Source organism: Durio zibethinus, chromosome 9 (genome assembly GCF_047325235.1).
Source record: "Durio zibethinus cultivar Kanyao isolate XHJ-2024 chromosome 9, ASM4732523v1, whole genome shotgun sequence".
NCBI lineage: Eukaryota > Viridiplantae > Streptophyta > Magnoliopsida > Malvales > Malvaceae > Durio > Durio zibethinus.
This window is the reverse complement of record NC_143170.1, coordinates 26978367-26998957: the sequence shown is the minus strand read 5'-3', so window position 1 is coordinate 26998957 and position 20591 is coordinate 26978367. Positions and strand designations below refer to the sequence as shown.

Sequence of the window (20591 nt, the reverse complement as noted above, 5' to 3'; positions counted from 1 at the left end):
TTGCAATCTTCAAACACCAATAAAAATTTTATACCAACTAATCCAAGCATCAATCGGTGATCGAAGACGACATTATGTTTATGTACATAAAACTTTTCACATTCATAATCTCCAAATGCTAATAAAAAATTTACACCAATTAATCCAAAATATCAATCGACAATTAAATTTAAAAAAAAAATTTAATTTTGCTCTTTTAAAAAAAAAAAAGAAGAGAAAAATAATACCTAGAACGACCTTTGCCCATATCTTTTCAAGCCAGTTGGCATTCAAAAGCAAGTTTGATTTGTAATTTTGAAAATTTTAAAGTTAAAAAAAAATTAATAATTAAAATTAAATTTGAAATCTTAAAATTTGAAATTTAGTATTGACTCGACACAAAGGATAAAATTTATGGGATAAAAATAGTAATTTTTATTGTGTAAGATTAATTAATGGAACCAAACAATTTTTTTTATACAAGATATTTTCAACCTCAATAGAATTAATTTGAAATTTTAATTAAAAATTTAAGTTCTAATTAATTTAAGTGAATTAATAAGAATAGATGAGAAAATTAGTCAATTTTTTGTGCACTGAATTTATCATAAAATTAATATATTTCTATATTTACCAATAATAAAATTTTAAGACCTAATAATAATAATAATAAGTTAATATAACTTCTATATGATATAAAAATAATAAACTGAAAATGGTTAGAAAAAATGTTATTTATAAGATAAAAGGGAAATTACTTTAATTTGAAAACCAAATTAAAGGATATGATGTATTTACTTTAGATGGGATATATTTGAAAAAGCATTAGACAGAGGTTAGCTTAAACAAAAGATAATGAAAGATAACTATATATTATCTGCACTAAAGCAGATATTTAGTTGAAATTAACTTCAAATTCTAATTTATTTATAAAACAACATAATTAATTTCTGATAAAAAATTTTAATTGCTTTAATTTATATATATAAAAAAAATGGTTAATGGAGACAAAGGGGAGTGAAGGTGATACTGATGATAGCCCCTCTAAGGCTCTTGCATCCCCAGCATATTCAGTTGTTAATAAAATGGTAGTAGTATTATTTAGAAAAATAAATTTCTAGATGAATTGGGTCCAACTTCATTTATACTTTTTTGTTTTTTTTTTTTTTATTAATTAGTATTTCTCATCCAAGCTTATGATTGAATTGTAAATATATGTATTTTTTCTCATATAGAAATTCAAGGAAAATTTAATTTTCATGGAATGCACACGGTGAAATTTTTTATCTTAGTTAATAATTATGTGATGATCTGTTAATTGATTAAGATTCAAAATTTGATATTATCAAGAATGATTATCAAAGATGATCACGGAAGTATAGAAGACACTGAAGAGATGAATTGTGCGTGGAAACTAAAGCTAACAGCAGATTAGGTATAGAAGGCGAAGTACTCAGTTTCGTGATTATATTTGCAAATGGAGCTACAGCCATTATTGGAGCTGATCAATGTAGCTGAACTTTTCAATAATACATTGTTTCTAACTCTTATTCTTCTTGTTTCCCTTCTAATTTGGCTTAAACTAACGACAGGGAAGAAGATGAATTTGCCTCCAAAGCTACTGGCCAATCATCGGCAACATTCATCAACTAGGCAAACTTCCCCACCGCTCCCTCCGAGACCTCTCTAGGAAGTATGGCTCTCTCTTGCTTCCACAATTGGGGCATAATCCAACACTGGTGGTATCTTCAGCTGAAATGGTTAGAGCAATCGTCAAAAGCCATGATATTGTTTTCCTGAACAGACGAAAGACAACAGCAGCAAATATCTTGTTCTACGGATGCACTGACGTTGGTTTTGCACCGTATGGTGAGTACAGGAGACAGGTTAGAAAGGTCAGGGTTCTTGAGCTTTTCAGCCACCGAAGAGTGCAGTCGTTTCAGTTTGTAAGAGACGAAGAAGTTGAAGTCCTTATAAACAAAATCCGCCACGCCTCAGGTGAGTCTATTAATCTGACGGAAATGCTGACGGCCGTTTCAAGAAACATTGTTTCTAGATGTGTTCTTAATCGGAAAATCGAAGAAGAAGATGGAAACAACAAGTTTGGACAGTTGACAAGAATGTTGATGGTCCTCTTGAAGAGTTTCTTTGTTGGCGATATGTTTCCTTACTTGAGGTGGCTGGATTTGCTCACCGGATTTATTCCAAGTTTGAAAGCAGTTTCTGGAGAATTAGATACATTTTTCGATCAGATAATTTATTGAGGTGCATAGAGCTTTGAAAAGTCAGGACTTTCTTTCTATTATCCTGCAACTCCAAATGGATGGCATGCTTGAGATGGACCTTACTCAAGACAACATCTAAGCAAACTTATTGGTTATTCAACTCTCTCTCTCTAACCCTTTTTTTTTGGCACATTTATATGATTTTTTTTTTAAAGGAGGCCTGAGAATAAGAAAAAGGTTGCAGCTACTGTGATTCAAATCCCAGATCTGTTGGATTTCATCTATTAAAAATAGCTGCATGAATCAATTGAGTTAAGTTCAGGTTAATTGGTTTATCTGAAATGTTTTGTTTTGACAATTTCAGGACATGTTTGTTGGAGGAACTGATACCACTTCAACGACAACAGAATGGTTGCTGGTTGAACTCCTAAAGCATCCAAATGTCATCAAAAGGGTCCAAGAAGAAGTAAGAAATGTGATGGGAAAGAAATCTAAGGTAGAGGTGGATGATATCAGTAAAATGGTATACTTAAAATGTGTCATCAAAGAAACTTTAAGATTACATCTGGTTGTTCCTCTCCTGGTTCCTCGAGAAACATCTGTTGGTGTTAAATTGGGAGGTTATGATATTCCTTCCGATGTTACATCTTTATCAATTTACGGTAAATTCAGAGAGACCCCAATTGGTGGGAAAAACCAGAAGAGTTCATTCCGGAAAGGTTCGAAAATAGCCCGGTTGATTTCAAAGGCCAAGATTTTCAGTTCGTCCCATTTGATAGTGGAAGAAGGGGCTGTCCAGTGATGCCATTTGGAATGTAAGTTTCCTGCAAATGGATGAAATGGATGAATTCCTTGATTCAGTGTTTGAAGAGCAAAAGAGTTTAGAAAATGACATGGACGATCACAACACAAAGACTTTGTGCAAATCCTCCTCCATCTAAGTCAGAAGGACGGCGTGCTGGATACAAGACTCTCTCAAGACAACCTCAAAGCAATTTTACTGGTCTCTCTCCCCTTCCTTCTTCCCTCCCTCACACATTTTTTAGCAGGCCTAGCAATTGGTGAATTTGTATAGTGTAAAACACTGTCAATTTGTGTAATTAGTGTATTTGTATTATATTTTATAAGAAAATTACATAAAATTCATGTCAACACATAAAAGAGAAAGCACGTATGATTTTTGTTAAAATTGTAACCCTGTCAATTTTCATATTTTTTTCGTATCGTTTTCTTGTTGTTGTGTTTTAAATTAAGAAGTCTATTTCTGAGCTGTACAGCTAAACTTTACGTTTCAATATTTCAGGATATGTTTGTGGCAGGAGTTGAAAGTACTGCAACCACGGCAGAATGGGCAATGGCAGAACTCTTGAAGAATCCAGGGACAATGAAAAAGGCCCAAGAAGAGGTTAGAAGAGTGGTAAGGAGAAAAGGGCAGGTGCATGAAGATGATATCAACCAAATGGAGTACTCGAAATGTATTGTCAAAGAAACTCTAAGGCTGCATCCTCCTGGTCCTTTGATGACTCCGTGAAACATCTGCAAGAACTAAACTAAGAGGCTACGATATCTTGCCTAAAACAAGAGTGCTTGTCAATGTATGGGCAATTCAAAGGGATCCTAAATTATGAGATAGGCTGGAAGATTTTCCTCCCCGAGAGATTTGAAAACAACCCCATTGATTTCAGAGGTCAGAACTTCGAATTCATTCCATTTGGTGTGGGAAGAAGGGGTTGCCCTGGGATCTCATTTGGGGTTGCTGTACTGGAATTTCTAATTGTCAACCTTCTGTATTGGTTTGATTGGAAGTTGCCCTGTAATGCCGACTGTGGTAGCTTGGACATGACTGAAGCCTTTGGAATAGCTGCCTATAAAAAACTTCCTCTCCATCTTGTACCAATTGTTTATTGTTCTTGATGTATCTCATTGTTCACTAGTGTTTTTTACAATGAAATAATACAATTAAAAGTTGAAATCTCTCTTGAGCTGACAAATAGCTGACAAATGGCCAAATCGACAAACAAAAGTGGTCCAAAATTGACAGAAGAAACATCTATAGGCTCACAGGAAAAGAACAAAAAACATCAAACAATTGTTAATTCATTGTACGTAAAAGAATCTTGGTGTTGAAACTAGTGATCTCGTATGAAGAGTTTTCATTATTTATTCTGATTTAATTTGTCTTTTTTTTTTTTTTTGAGGAAAATTTTGTCTTTATATTCTAATGAAGTTGTAAATAAAAAAACCTTATAATTAAATAGATCTGCCACCTCTAAACAAAAATCATGAATATCATCAGCCCCTGCATACAAGTAAATTATGTTTGCTAGATGTTATAGTCAAATGAAAAGCTGCATCAGATAATTAATTTTTTAAATTTATTCACGAATTATTCATCGAATATTCTATTTGTTTACTCTTCTAATTAATCATGTATCCTTTCAATGGCAAAACTTTGATGGCCTGGAAGGGTTCTTCTAGAGCTCTTGTTCTGACATGTAGATGTGTATCTCCTTGAATACTAAGATCCAGAATTATTTTTCCCCAATTCATTTTTAAACTCAAAGTTTAATATCCATGTGATATTTTGCATTTTTTTTTTGTTGTGTTTAGGGCTTGATAGTGAAAGGCGATATCAAGCAAAATAATCATCTTCATTAATTCTTATAAATGCTAAATCTGCTTTGTTTTGACTTTAGTTCGTGCAAGTTCTAGAACTGAAGAGAGATTATGTTATGAGTCCAGCAATATTGTTGCAACAATGGCGGCAAGAGTTTAATGCAACTGTTCTGTTCAATAGTGCTATCTTCTTCCCCTTCTGTTCTTCATTGTGTGTTTGTTTAAGCTTTCAAGAAGTAGGAAGCTCAACTTCCCACCATCTCCATCAAAGCTACTAATCATTAGCAACATTCACCAAGTAGGGAGACAGCCCCACCGATCTTTCCGAACCCTCTTGAGAAATATGGCCCCTTAATGCTCTTGCAGTTGGGACAAACTCCAACTCTTGTGGTTTCATCTGCTGAAATAGCCAGAGAGATCTTAGTTAAACACGACTCTTTCATGGAAAGGCATCGAACAAGTGTCGCCAACACTCTCTTCTGTGGCTGCACTGACATTGCATTTTGTCCTTAGGGTGACTACGGAAGATAGGCCAAAAAAATTTGTGTAAAAGAGCTTTTAACCCAAAGGAGGGTTTGGGCGTTTCAGCTTGTGAGGGAATAAGAAGTTTGAAGAATGATTGGGCATATAGGGCAGTTGTGTCATGGTGGATCTGCAATTGCTCTTTGTGAAATGTTTCAAACCATCACAAACAATTAATCTGCAGATCTGTTTTTCGTCGAGTATATGAAAGAGACGATGGAAACAAGAGTTTTGGAGAATTATCAAGGAGGGCAATGGACGTTTGAGTAGCCTTTTGCTTTAAAGATTCCTTTCCCTATTTGGGATGGATGGATGGATGGATGTTCTTACAGGCTTGACTACAAAATTGGAAAGAGTTTCCGGTGAATGACATACTTTTTTTGATTAAGTGATTGAGGATCACCTGGTTATGATGAATGATGATGATAAATAAGACAACAAAGACTTTGTTGATATCCTTCTTCATCTTCAGCAGGAGGGCATTCTCCACATCGGTCTTACTCAAGAAAACCTCAAGGCAATCCTACAGGTACTGCTTTCTTTCCCCTCCCTTTTTTATGGTATATAGAGGCTGCAGCCTAGCATAGGAGAAAAGGTTTTAAGTGCTGGGAATCGAACCCTAGACCTGTCGGATGCCACTAGTTAAAGGTGGCTGAACCAAAGGAGCTAAGCTGCGGGTTCTCTCCCTCTTTTCCTTTCACATAAACATACAAATCCTCATCCTGATTTTATTATCATCCCAATTACAGGACATGTTTATTGGAGGAACTGACAATTTATCTGTAACAATGGAATGGGCAATGGCAGAGCTTGTGAAAAATCCTAGTATAATGTAGAAAGCCGAAGAAGAGGTAAGAAGAGTGGTGGGAAAAAAACCAAGTGTCACTGAGATTGATGTCAATGAAATGGACCACTTAAAATGTGCAGTGAAAGAGACCCTGAGAGTACATGCTCCAGTTATGCTCACTCAACAAAATCCAACAGGTACTCAAGTGGAAGGCTATGATATTCCTCCCAAAACAATTGTGTTGGTCAATACATGGGCGATTCAAAGGGATACCAAGTTACGGGACAAGGCCGAAGAATTTATCCCGGGGAGGTTTCTAAACAGTTCAGTTGATTTCAAGGGCCAATACAATCAGTTTACTCCGTTTGCTGTTGGAAAAAGGGGTTGCCCTGGAATTTCATTTGCAGTTGCAGGAGCTGAATATGTCTTGGCCAACCTCTTGTACTGGTTTGATTGGAAGTTGCCTGATTCCAGACGCTGCGAGGATTTAGACATGGACGATTATTATGCTCTTGTCATTAGCAAGAAAGTACCACTGCATCTTGTACCAATGCTGCATTCTTTTTCATAGACCTGCAGTCCATTGTTTGCTCATGATCTTAGGGTTAGAGGAAGTGATTTGGTATTTATATTTCTGAAGGTCATGATCTCATTACAAAGAGCAAAACAGTCTTGTGTTATCTCTTCTGATGAAATCATTTTGACTTAAATGCAAGATGGAAGTAGAGTTTCTGCTCATTATTCTAGAGGAAAAAGATTGAGGATAAGTTATGTCACCGAAGATCTCGATCTAATTGACACTGTAAGTTCTTATCATGCTTCTTGATGTTGAGGACTATAATCCAGGATATTTTTCCAGTCTTAGCAGTCAATTTAAATATTTATGTAGTAGAAATGGATGGTTGTGACAACAGATGCCACATATTTATACAAGGATACTGGCATCTGCGATTTAATCGATATGTACAACTTGCCCTAAACACAATATCAGTATATTCCTGCATTTCAGGTCAAAAGTAGTAGAAAAAGGAATGAGAAACTTAAGTTATACAGAAAAGAAAGTCATACAAATCTTGAGAGAGCCTTTGTAACATTATCCATGGTGGGTCTGTGATGAGGATCCTGGTCAAGACAAGCCTTGGCCAAGAATAGAAAGCATATAGCATCAGCCATTGGATAATCTCCCTCCAAATTTGGATCCATAAATTCCTTCAACTTCTCCAAGTACCCTGAAGAACATTCAATCCCTACATCTTCAAGAATATTTACAGAATCCTTCAAAAGTTCTCCATCTGTATCAGCCTCTTTAGCTGATAGTAATTCAAGCAAAACAACGCCAAATGCAAATACATCCACCTTGAGGGAAGCCAGTCTATAAGTAAGGTATTCAGGTGCCAGGTACCCCTTTCTACCCACAATTATAGATTCATTCCAGCTTATTTCTCCGATTTCTTCACTGTATATCACTGGTTTTGCCAATCTAAACCCAGTAATTTTTGCCCTGCAATCGGTGGTTATAAGCACATTTCTACTGTGTATGTTGTGATGGATAAAGGAAGGTTTTGTGCAATAATGTATGTAATGGAGACCGACTGCAAGATCGAAAGCAATCTGAGTTCTTTTTGCCCATGTAAGTTGCCTTGCAACAGTTACATTGGACAAGCAGTCCCTCAAGCTACCATATTCTGCAAACTCGTACACGAGATAAGGATTAGTGCCGGAGTAGCATCCCTCAAGCTTCACTATGTTTACATGGCTAATCTTTGTCAATATGTAAATGACATGGCGAGCTTCTTCCTCAGTGTTCATCTGTTCAATTGCCACATAGGAACCACCAATTTCCCCCCTATACACAGCTTTACCAATCATGCATCCCTCATTGAAATCCTCAGTAGCATTGCTTAGCTCCTCCAAGCTAAAATTCGTTAATGACTGCTTTAATTTGGACATTCTATCCAGAAAATCAGGCGAGACGTTTGATGACACTGAACTTCTAGCAGATAAAAGCTGAAAACTCGTAGGTTGACGCCTTTTCCTAATGCTTCTAAAAGCAAAGACAGCTGCAATCAGCAGAATAACCACTGCTAGAACACCAAGTCCTAGAAATATATATGAACTCAAGTGCTTTGATTTCTTATTACTTGGTTCAATTTTCACTAAGGGACTTGCTACTCTAGGACTAGAGGGTAAATCTTCAGGAACATCTGAATTCACCACCGGAACATCCTTTGTGGGAACAAGTAGTGTTGTTAGAGGAAAAATGGTTGGAAAAGGCTGCAACTTATTGGCATCCCAGATAACTTCTTCAGGTACTCCAAACTTGCTAGCAATTAAATTTGTATGATCATTCTCTATCACAGGATACGTTACAAGAAATGTCACCCCATTTTTTCTTTGATTTGAATTGGGACAAGCACATCGAATCGGCACCTTGATCATGAAGTCACCAGGAACATTATGTTCAGAGTCAGGATTCTCCTCTTTGAGACTTTGTGCTTTCAACAGCCCTTCAAAAACTCCACAAGCGACTGAAGCAAAAGAATCTGTTCTCAAAAAAAGGTACAGGAAAATAGATTGAAAGAATGAACCAGCGCAAGAGCATTCGAGAGGTATGATTATCTCTCTTCTTAGCTTTAGATTGCTAGAATTAGCTTCAGTCATGTGGTTGATTTCAAGGAGATCAAACACGCTTAAATTGAAGAGAGATGAAATAGATGACATTGATTGAAAATCCTTTTGAGCCCTGTATACAATGTAAGTATCGCAGGGAAAATCTTCTGGGGTGCAAAGGTAGTTGGACCCTTGAACTTGAGATTCTGCTGTGCAATTGGATTCGTCATAAGATTGCTGCGAAGACATGGGCTTGATCAGCAAAACCAGTATGCAAAAACTGATCAATTTGTGAAGAGAAACCATGATTGCAGATTGGAATGTGAAGCTGACTCAAAAAAAAAAGTACAAGGTTGCTACTAGCGAGTGCTTTGCTTGAAAGAGTCTTGAAATCAAGGAAACTCATTATATCAAATAATCCAGGAATATGGCCGCCCAGCCGGCCTTTCATCGCTTTCATTGAGCAGGAGATTTAGTCTTGTGTCAAGGGGTTATCTATGTTCCAAGTGTAATGGTCATTGGATTGCAGCATTTGGAGCACTAGAATTTAATAAATCCCCATTGAAGATTTACCCATGCATATGACTTCACTTGAGATTTTGTAGCAAGAGTATGATAGGAAAGGGACAATAAAGTGAGAGAAAATGGGGAGTTTTCTCTGTTTATCAGCTTGTTGTCTACTAATTTAGCGTTTGTACAAACAGATACTGTAACTTCTGATAAGCCATGGTCTACTAACCTAATTAGCCTTCATTTTCATCTGATTCAAATATGAATGTGATTGAATCCGAAGTTTATTAACTCATACAATCATTCTTAAAAAATAATATTTTATAAATTTAAAATTTAAATCTCAACACCTGTAATTTTTTCTTCATCTACAGGTTATAACTTTCTTTGTATAAAAAAAAATTGTTGTCGCTTTATGAGTCAAACTAAATCTTTGAATAAGAAAATATATATGTAAAAGAATGATATACTTACGTGGTTTAGATTTCTTCATATGGAATCTTCAAAATTAGAAGGGACAAATCCCATAAGAGCAGACAATAGAATGAGCACCATAAAAGAGATTTGAATAATTGTAGTAACACTTGGCTTTGGCTGGTTATTATTGTAGAGCGAGGAATTCTTCTATATTCTCTCTTATTCAAACTTTGATTTTCGGTTCACATGACCAGTTTGTGATAATATCAGTTATGCATCTGTATCATTCTGCCGAAAATTGTGTTTCTGATCACGAAAGAGTCAAGACCTTCGGTTCATTGAACAATTTTCCAGTCTAAGTGCTCATTTGGATTTCTCTGCACCTATGGTGTGGTGTGATTGAACTTATTGCATAATTAATTAAATTCAAATATCAACTTCATTGAGATTTATTTAAAATAAATTTTTCATTAAAATTTTTTTTAATCGTAAATACAATAATTTTTTTTTCAATTACAATCACAATAATTTTTATTATTATTTTTAATTTTACCATAATTAATTTAACCACCCATTCAAATGGAGCCTAATAATCACTTGTCACCCTTGGTCTGGCCACATTTCAGGCACTCTAACTAAACAAGCAAAATATATTTTTAGATCAACTTCACCACCTCACTCACATGGTGGACACTCAGAAATTAATCTATTCAAAGAAAAAAAAAAAATAGAGAGGTAATCTAACCTACTAGCATTTCAACACTGCAAACAGTCGCCTGATCTATTACTTAAAAAAATAAATTATTAATTTCCACAATTAGATTTCAAATACTAACAAGCTTAAATAAAAAAAAAAAATTGTAAAAGTTTGCCTTTCTTGTAACAATTCACACAATTTGATCTCATTTGCATGACCTAAACCGCCGTTATATTATGTAAAATATTATATTCATATTGTATTTTATACAAAAATCACGTGTTCTAATTTATGTTGATATAAAAATATAAAATATAATTTTTTAATTTTATTAAATCTATTTATAATTTTTTAAAAATTTTAAGTCGTATTATCTCCGTATCTTTTATTCGTATTGTGTCAACATGTTATATTTCAATTTGTCAGGTCTAGCATAATCCATTCCATTAATAGCGGATCTTGATATTTATTTTTAAGGGATCAACTAAATATTATATTTTATCTCATTTTCGTAAAACTTCTATCACATAAATACACTAATAAAAAATAATCAAACACATAAAATATACTAATAAAACATAACAAAGCACATAAAATTGTAAAAATAAAAATATTGATAGCATTAAGATTTTAAGAATAATATTTTCAAATTAATATTAGAATTACTAAGTACATAATCTTTCAATGACTTAAAGAAACTTTCTTGATTTTTTGATAATTAAAAATTGAAAAAAATATAAATAAATTAATGATTAAATAATAATTTTCTATCGAAACAAAAAAATAAATATAAATTTAAAAACTAAAGTTTAAATTTAAAGATTAAAAATTTTGATTTTGATTTTAAGGAAAGAAAATCACATGGAAATGAGAATTGAAGTAATAAGGTAAAAAGATATAAAAGAACACATATTTGATATTTTGTTGAAAATTAGAGTGTTATTGAGAAAACTAAAAAATTAATTTGATATTTGTTCAATTCAGATGATTGTAATTTAAATTTATTACAAATCTATTGATTTTAAAGATTTTTAAGTAATTATTGATTGATAGACAAATAGTAATATAATTTTAACCTCTCTTTAATTGTAATAATACATAAAATTAATTATAAAATAAAAAAATGACAATTTTAATTTGAAGACCGATATCCATACATACTAAAAACTTTAAAATCTTAGGGGCCAAATCTAATGACATATTTCTTTTCAAATTAATTGAAATAAATTTATTTATGTCTGAATTTAATGAATTTATAAAAATTTATCCTTTCACATTTTCTCTTTTTAGCGTATTCAAACTCAAATAATTAAAAGAATAACACATGTTCTTGTCACTTGAGCTAGCTCAGTATCTATTGATCCAATATTGTTTTGATTTTTTTTTAAAAATCATTATTTTTGTGGTTTCTTTCTCTTCACTTAATCCATCAGGTGTGCTTCATATTTTAATTGATATATGCACTAATCATCCCACGTTGAGAATTTAAGTTAAACTTTTGATTCTCAGAATTTATTTTGTGGAGATCCGTAATTAATTTGTGAGATATTTTTTGTTTTAAAGTGAATATCTCATTGTTGAATTTACGTTATTCACCAATTTGACTACATTCACAGACAACTACAAAAAAAAATTTCACTAGGAAAAATAATGTGCAAATACAATCACTCTTTATTCTAAGGAATGGACAATTATACTTTCTCTAAAACTAAGAGAACAAACATCTCACAAAATTTTCACTTACTAAATATCACTTCACAAATGAAGAATGAGATGCATTTTTCTTCACAAATCAAGCTTATTTATAAATTCCAAATCTCTCTAATTACATCACCTTATGCATCATTTTGACCATTTTTTTTTCTTTTCAGTGCTTAATATATCAAAAGCCTGAAGCTTATGACCTTTAATTTCATGTAGTTGGACCATGGACTTTTTACTTTAACATAAGTGACATTTTTCTATTAGGATGGAACATATATTATTCATCACTTTTTTGGACATGAAGCTTAAATAAGATAAATGAAATGAACTATGATGCATTTCTAATAGCACATTTCAAGATTCTTGAAGAAATGTTCTCTTTGGCAATAGAAGGCAAGAGAAGAGGAATGGGTGTTGTAGGCTCCATTCAAAATATATTGGATTTTCATAAAACAAAGGGTTCAAGAGGCATTAGATAGAAGTGTGGATGACCACCTCCAATTTGTCTTGGGTACTGAATCAGGAATGATGACTTCAATTGTTGAAGTAGTTCGCAGTTTTTAGTACGAAAATCCTCACTCAATTTACGAGATATTGTCTACTTTAATCTGAAGGTCTCATGATTTTATCTCATAAAAGATATCTTATAACTTTGGATTTAGAGTTCTATACATATAGCATAGCAGAGCATCAAATTATTTTGATATAGGTTTGAGGTGTTAGAAACTCCCTGTTAAAGCTTAATGTTCCTGTTAAGCCCAATACAAAACACATAAATCTACTAAATCACATCAAATGTTGGGTAAACCTAATACAAAGTATAAACAGATTATAAGATCATACTAAATATTGAGATTCTAAAAATAACTTCTACCGTATAGCATTTAGCACCCGCAAGACTTTAAAGATTAAGTCATTAAGTGGTCCCATTGAGGTTGAGTCAATGTCCTGGTGTCACGTCCCGAGATCAAGACGTAATATGATCGTATTACCTTGAAGAAAATCCAAAAGTAATACGAAGCCTTCTTTCTTAAACATTCTAAAATTCTTCAATAAAACAATCTACCAAGTAAAATTCATATCTTTAATCCAACTGATAATACATCTTTATATATATCCAAATACAAATCATATAAAATACAAAACTGCCTCTTAAAATCTCATTGGCCAACATATTCTTCGATGATTAAGTAATCTTACCCATTTCATCTTCTAGCTTCACACAAGACTAATCAAACTTATCACTTAGTCATCTGTAAAGAAAAAGTAAAAGGGAATGAGCAAACCACAACTCAGTAAGTATAGGCTCACACACCTTACCAGATCAAGCATCGTTTTCTTACACATCATATAGATTATTCAAAACATTCATCAAATCATAATATCAAAACATTTCAAGATCATCGTTTTGTCAAATATTTCATAAATTCATAAATCAATGTCAAAATATGTTACTTCATAAATCATTACAAAATATGCTATCATTCAAATATCATAATCAAACCAAATCATGGATCAATCATTAAAATCATCATAAATCATCATTATTATTCATTTATCGTTAGCTACGGTCACTGTTATAACCCATGACATTAGTCGTATCGATAATTTCATTCTCATGATCATTGCTAACTATTATAATCCGTTAGCCAGGGCTTACGCTAACTACTATTACCCGTTAGCCAGGATCGTAGAACTAGTTCTGGTATCGATAATCCCACTTCCCAGGGATATAAAAACGTAACTATCACAAAATCATTCTTTAGATATAAATAATTTTCTCATTTCATTCATAAGCATGATCCATCATTTACATAGTGAAAATACAAAATAATCATATGCTTGATCCTATTTTCATATATCGAAAAGAAAAAAATAAAACATTTATTCATTTAGAAGTATACATATATACATAGATTCAAAAATAAGTAAAGTATGTGAGATTCTACTTACCTCCATTCGATTCCACCACTTAGTTTTTTCTCCAAAATAATTAATGGCCTATCCAAGATCATTTCAACATATCAGAATTTAATCAACCCTTTTTTAAACCATTTATACAAAAATCAATTAGTTACACAAGGGTTAACTTAACTAATTAATACTGGCTGCCTGACCTCTTTTCATTAAAACAGTTATATCTCAACATATCCAAATCAGGATTATGATCTCTTTAACGCGTTAGAAATTAGACTTGATAAGCTTTCTAACCATATATGGCTTAATCTGTAAATCCTTGTATACAAATTAAGAAGAATTTCGTAATTCAACCCTGATGCTGTTATCTTACAGCCTACATATCCTTAAGTTAAAATTAGACAAGTCTTCATAGAAAACTCGGATTTGACTTTCGTTTGTTTCATTAGAAACTAGATTCAACATGCTTTCCAATGATATATAATAATCATAGCAATAATCTATCCATTAATACAAAATTCTATTTTAATTCATTATTATAGAGCACAACATTTCATCCAAAAATAGAATTTCTCCTTCAATCTTTAAAAACTCAAATCCTTACTTTCAGCCTTCAAACTCCATTCAATAATCATAAATAAATCTTAAGAACATGAAATAAACAAAGCTCAGTAATTTACCTAAATAAATCATGAAGATTAATGAAAGATTTCATGATTTTTTTTTTTTTGTTTTGCTCTCAAAACTTCAACTTCAAATAATAGCAATCAACTTGATATTTCTTTTTAAATGAAAAGAGGGCATATACTCACCTTTAAGGGATTAACTTGATTGTAGCCTCTGATTGTAAATCTCCAACTTGATTTTTCATATTCTCTAACCCTAAGGAAGATGAGGAAGAAGAATTCTATTTTCTTTCTGTTTCACGATAGTTAGGTTTTCTTTCATCTAATACTTCAACCATTTTTCTTTTACTAAATAATGTCTTAATAAACTGATGGGCTTTAGTATTAATCTAACCCAATTATTATTTGGGCTGAGGTATTAGACCTGGAGTCATTAGGTGGTCCCAAGTTCTTGTTCCATCTAGCAATGGAAAGTCAGTGTCCTGGAGTGCTAGCTGCTTTTGATCTAATGTAATTTAGATCCAAGCAGAGTTGATTTGGATAGGGATATTGCTCCAGCAGGGCCCAGAGGTTCACATTCACAGCAGAATTTTCTCGTACAATTTTAGAACACAGATTCTTCACATCTCTCTCCCTCCCCAAGTTGCTTAACATATAGTAATTTCCAATTAATGTAGGTCAGTGTTAGTTTTATAGGAAATCAAAGGTATTCAATCAGCTGTTACTTTAGTGCTAATTGAGTCGGTTCCAGAATTAAAAGTCTCGAGTTCAAATCTCTCGTAGTTCAAAAGACATTTATTTTATAGACATTGTAATTTGTATAGCTGTTAGTTCTACAGGGAAGAAATCATCTTCAAGATTTATATTCTTAATAACAGCGTACACCATGAAGTGACAATTCTATACGAGATTAACTCTCATTTTCGTTGTTGCAAACAGATATGTTTCACCATTTTCATCTGAAAAATCACAAATTTCAATTTTGTAACTTGGACGTACCCTCAAACTATAATGTCACCAAAATTTCAATCTAATCAATTTGAATGATTGAATTTTCAAATTTCAAACCATCTAATCCATTTCTTAATCAACTAAGTAAAATATTGATCATAACTGAAGATTTGATTCAACAATAAGTGTATCTTTCTTGTTTAAAGAATTGTGTTCAAAACTCGCATTTTCCTAAAGCTCCATTAAAGGGTCCAATTATAAAACCCAAGCTCCAAGGCAAGAGATGATCGCTGCCACTTCTACTTTGATAACTAGAAGATGATAAGCATGTATGTATCCAAAATATTCTTTATTAGCCCATTTTCTCTACAGCACAACACTTTATCTGGACATTGGAAATGAACATACCCCAGTAAACGTATATCCTTATCTCCCATCATCTAGGATCCAGATGTCTTAAGTTCTTAGTAAATTTTCACAGCTTAATAACACAAACTGTTAATTGAGAAGGAGATTAGTAAATCTAAAACAAGAAACATGCAAGTCAAACCCATTAACATAATTCGATCATTGGACATTTTTTTGTTTTTTGTTTTCTGGGTTCTATTGCCTTTGCATGTTCTGAGTGATCACTACTGTTGAGACTTCCTTCCCTTTCTCTTCTCAGCAATGCAGAACACCAACAAGGACACGACGGAGAAAGCACTGAAGCAAACAGAAGCGATATCGAGCAAGACGTGACATCCAGTGATCGCCTGGATTTCAAAGTGGTAGTTTTCTTGGCGTCAGTGCTTTGACCGTAAGCCACTTCGTGTCCCTGAGCGTCCAAAACGTAGGCGCGCATAAAGAACGTGGCAGTAGGCACGTCATGCTCGATGGACCATTCGAAGGTTTGGTTGGCGTTGCTGTAAGGCCTTGACATGATCTCGAACTGGCAAGTCTTGTCCTTGGAGAGATGGTCCTCGGTTTTCCTCCAAGCTCGGTCGACCAGGCTCATTGGCGCGTAGCACAGCTTGACCTTGATGGTCTTGTAGCCAGAGTCAGTCCCAGCTGGGAAACTCTGATTTCAGCCCCCAGCTCACTATGATTTTGTCTTCCCCAGCTTTCAAAACTGCATAATTTAATCAATAATCCCACTGAATTTTCATTAACGATTAAAAGAACTCAGAAAAGCAAATGGCTGGTTTCCTAATTTTCAGCCAGAATAATGATGAAGCTGTGTTTTTTTCCTTCACAAGTGAAGTTAGTAGAAGGAAGACAAAGTGGAAAAGAAGGGTGAAAGTAGACAAAATGCCATTTTTCCTGTAAATCAAACAATATTCTGTTTGTCTTCACAATCTTAAAAGCAAAACTATAGTAACAAGTAATTTTAGACCCGATAAGAAAGTGACACGAAAAGAAAAATGATAGGGTCAAAATTTTTTATAAAATTAATATACGAGTTTAATAAAAATAAAAAATATATTTAATATTTGATGCGTAAATACGAATTTAACATAATAATTTTCGTGTAAAATACTTATTTTGACACTGAATCAGATATAACATAAATACACAATTGTTACAGCTTGTAAAACCATGCAAAGTGGATCATCTCGTGAAAGAAAACCTCTCAAATTACTATCCGATTAAAGTGCAAGAAGAGTCATGCATTCTTAGAGATTTAATTAGATACGGATATAATTTTTATTATGACCAGTTGACCTTCTTGAGAGAAACCAAATCAAATTTCAAGGGAGGGATTGGATCACTTACGTCCTTGCTGATGAGAGGCAGTGGCTACAAGGGTTCTTTGCAATGAAGAGATAGAGATCATCATCCCATAGCAAGTCTGTGCAAAGCAAGAGAAAAGAAGAAAAAATGAAGCCAAAAGGACACCTCTAGCTGCCATTGATGCTCCTGATTCTCGAACACACAATACCCCAAATCCAAAATCTAGGAGCGTATGAAATGTTGATAGTTAAGAGGCTATGTGATTCCCAATAAAACTCCTTCATGATGAACAAAGCTTAGATTCAGGGGCTCTTATATAGAAGCACCCTGATAAGTGGGGATTTTTCTCAATTTAAAACATTGGAAGAAAAAGTCAAATGGCCCAAATTATCTGTTGAGGGAACTTACTGAGAATTTGAAGAGAGTTGGGGTTACAAAAGTATTTGTTCTTGTAAGAAATGATAGTGTTTCTGGGCTTTTGGTGTTTTGTTTATTCATTGATCACTTTGTTGTATGTATGAATTTTAAAGATAATAGGTTGCGATATACTAATTATTATTGTTTTGTTTTTGTCCCCTAATGTCTAGGAAAGTGCAAAAAGAACAAGAAGATTAGGGTTTTATCCTTAGTATACGTTTAAGCAAAAGCCAAAATATTGTAGACATTCATCATATGACAAGGCTTAAATGAATTTTTAAGGTGAAGTTGTAAATTTTTTTTATTAAAAACACTTTAATAAAAATTTTAATAAAAAATTTAAATTGATAAATTGATGAAGTTCAATGATAAGATCAATAATACATAAAATATTAAAAATATAATTTTATAATTTAAATTTAATTAATATTTATTTAATAATAAAAATGTAATACTTGAACCCAAATGATAATTAGACTAGACATTTATCAATGCCCATTAATTTATTAAGAGATTATTTACTAAAAGGAAAAAGGGATGGAGGCATTTTAGCATAGAAAACCTAATTATCCTAAAACAGAAAAGAAAAACAAAGTTCTTCTTCCTCATTTTCTTTAGAGTTAGAGAGCATGCAAAATTAAGTTGAAGATTCAAAAATTAGATATTACAATCAAGTTAATCTTCTAAAGATTAGTATATATCTTTTTTTTATTTAAGAAAAATATCATTTTGGTTACTATTATTTGGAGTTAAAATTTTGAGAGAAAAACCCAAAAAATTATGAAATCTTTTCTTAATTTTCATTATTTATTTGGGTAAATTATTGAGTTTTATTTAATTCATGTTTTTGTCCCCTAATGTCTAAGAAAGTGCTAAAAGAACAAGAAAATTAGGGTTTTATCCTTAGTATACAATTAAGCAAAAGCCAAAAATTGTCGACATTTCATCGATACGACAAGGCTTAGATGAATTTTTTAGGTGAAGCTTCAAAATTTTTTATTAAAAATTCAATAAAAATTTCAAATTATTAGATTAATGAGATTCAATGATAAGATTAATAATATATAAAAATATTAAAAATGTCACTTTATAATCTAAATTTGATTAATACTTATTTGATGGTATAAATTTTATTAAAAATTTTAATGAAAATAACAATAAAAAAATAGATCAAAATTTATTAAAATTCTTTTAATTTTGCATATTAAATTTATGTAACAAAAATTTTCAATCTATTTATTTGAATTTGAATTTTAAAATTTGATTTAATTATTTTTAATAAATAACTTCACAAATTTCATCTAAGTCATTTCTTCACCAAATTTTATATTGAAATATAAACAATTGAATATATGTAACACCCTTTTTATTGTGCTTAGCATGATTTCTTTTGTTTTCCCAATAAAAATATTGATATTTTCTTTAAGCTTATTAAGTTTTTGGCTCAGTTTATAACAATTAACACATACATTGTTATCGATCATGATGTAACATCTGAATTTTATATGAAGGTTTTTTAAAAATATATCATGGTATATATATGTAAAAATTTAAATTTATATTTGTAAAGTATCTTTCATAAGATAAAATTATAAATTTTTTTGATCAAAACGAATAATATCTCGTAGGTTAGGTGTGAATTTTCACAAATAATATCAAAATAATCACCAATCGAATAGAATTAAAAGTTACATTGTGAAAACTATCTCTAGAATTCTGTAAGAGTTAAGTATTACACAATAAGAATTATTTTGAAAATCTCAATATCTAGTATAATTTTGATCTTATGATTTTTTATATATTTTATGTTAAATTTACCAAAAAATCAAGTTTTAATAGGAGAGTTTGTGACACTTTATTTTATATTAAGATATTTTAAAAATATTTTATAACACTTATGTAAAGATTTAAATTTATATTTATGAAATATATTTTACAAAATAAAATTATGAAATTTTTTAATCAAAATAAATAATATTTTACAAATTAATTACGAGAATCTAAACTAAAGTTATGAATTGTATCTAAGTCGTGCATTTAACATTTGTCGTGCTGAAAGCTCTTTATGCTTTTATTTCATTATATGTAGAGTTTGAACTATTCACCATCAGGAACAGAAGTTTGGCCAGCTTGATTTATAGAGTGATGCTGCCGATTCTCCTGTTTAATAACAGCTCAGATTTATAAGATTAAATTATTGGTAAAGTGTGATATTTTTAATTGCAACATATAGTAAATAAATTTCACTTTCTAACTATCTCAATTATAAAAAAAAATAATATATGATTGTAAATTTTTTATACAAAAAAATTTGTAATGGAAACTATGTATATCGTAATCTTTGACAAAAATTTATAAATAATTTAACAAAAAAATCACTGATAATGAGAATAAATTTAAATCATATAAATAAAATATTCGATTTTTATTAATTCAATCAAATTATAAGAGGTTATAATAATTTCAATTATCATAGCTCAAAGTCTAAAGTTAGTAGGGATGTTTCCGTTTGATTAATTTCGAATTGAATTATTTAAAATTAAATTGATCGTATTATATTGTTAATTTTTAAAATTATTCGATAAAATTTATTTCAATTATTAGATTAATTTTTTTTACTAATCAAATAATAAATATATTTAAGTTAAATTATATTTTAAATTATTAGTTTATCATATTTTAAATAAATTAAATAAAATTATTTAACAAAATATTCAAAACCATAAAATTATGTTAAAACTTTTAACAACTTATGAAATAAAATTTATCATTTTATGTATTTTTCATTTTGTATTTCGATTTTGTTATATTTCAATTAAAATTTCAATTAATTGAGTTAATTCAGTTATCAAATTAATCAAAAATCGAAATTTTTAAAAAATTATTTTTAATAATGATTA

General features: G+C 31.4%; 1 protein-coding gene and 3 pseudogenes across 2 annotated transcripts; 2 read left to right on the top strand and 2 right to left on the bottom strand.

Moving 5' to 3' along the window:
- Window positions 1-1446: 1446 nt before the first annotated feature.
- LOC111303733 (phenylacetaldehyde oxime monooxygenase CYP71AN24-like) lies at window positions 1447-3770 on the top strand (annotated as a pseudogene). The gene is made up of 3 exons (XR_016345403.1): window positions 1447-2355; window positions 2569-3207; window positions 3508-3770. The product of XR_016345403.1 is annotated as a phenylacetaldehyde oxime monooxygenase CYP71AN24-like (transcript).
- Window positions 3771-4936: 1166 nt separating this feature from the next.
- LOC111317808 (cytochrome P450 71A1-like) lies at window positions 4937-6804 on the top strand (annotated as a pseudogene).
- Window positions 6805-7191: 387 nt separating this feature from the next.
- LOC111303726 (protein LYK5-like) lies at window positions 7192-9045 on the bottom strand. The gene has a single exon (XM_022900141.2). It carries the CDS (start codon window positions 9043-9045, stop codon window positions 7192-7194), a length of 1854 nt encoding a protein of 617 aa, XP_022755876.2.
- A 7146-nt stretch (window positions 9046-16191) lies between these two features.
- Window positions 16192-17643, bottom strand: LOC111317802 (high-affinity nitrate transporter 3.1-like; annotated as a pseudogene).
- Between the last annotated feature and the right edge of the window lie 2948 nt (window positions 17644-20591).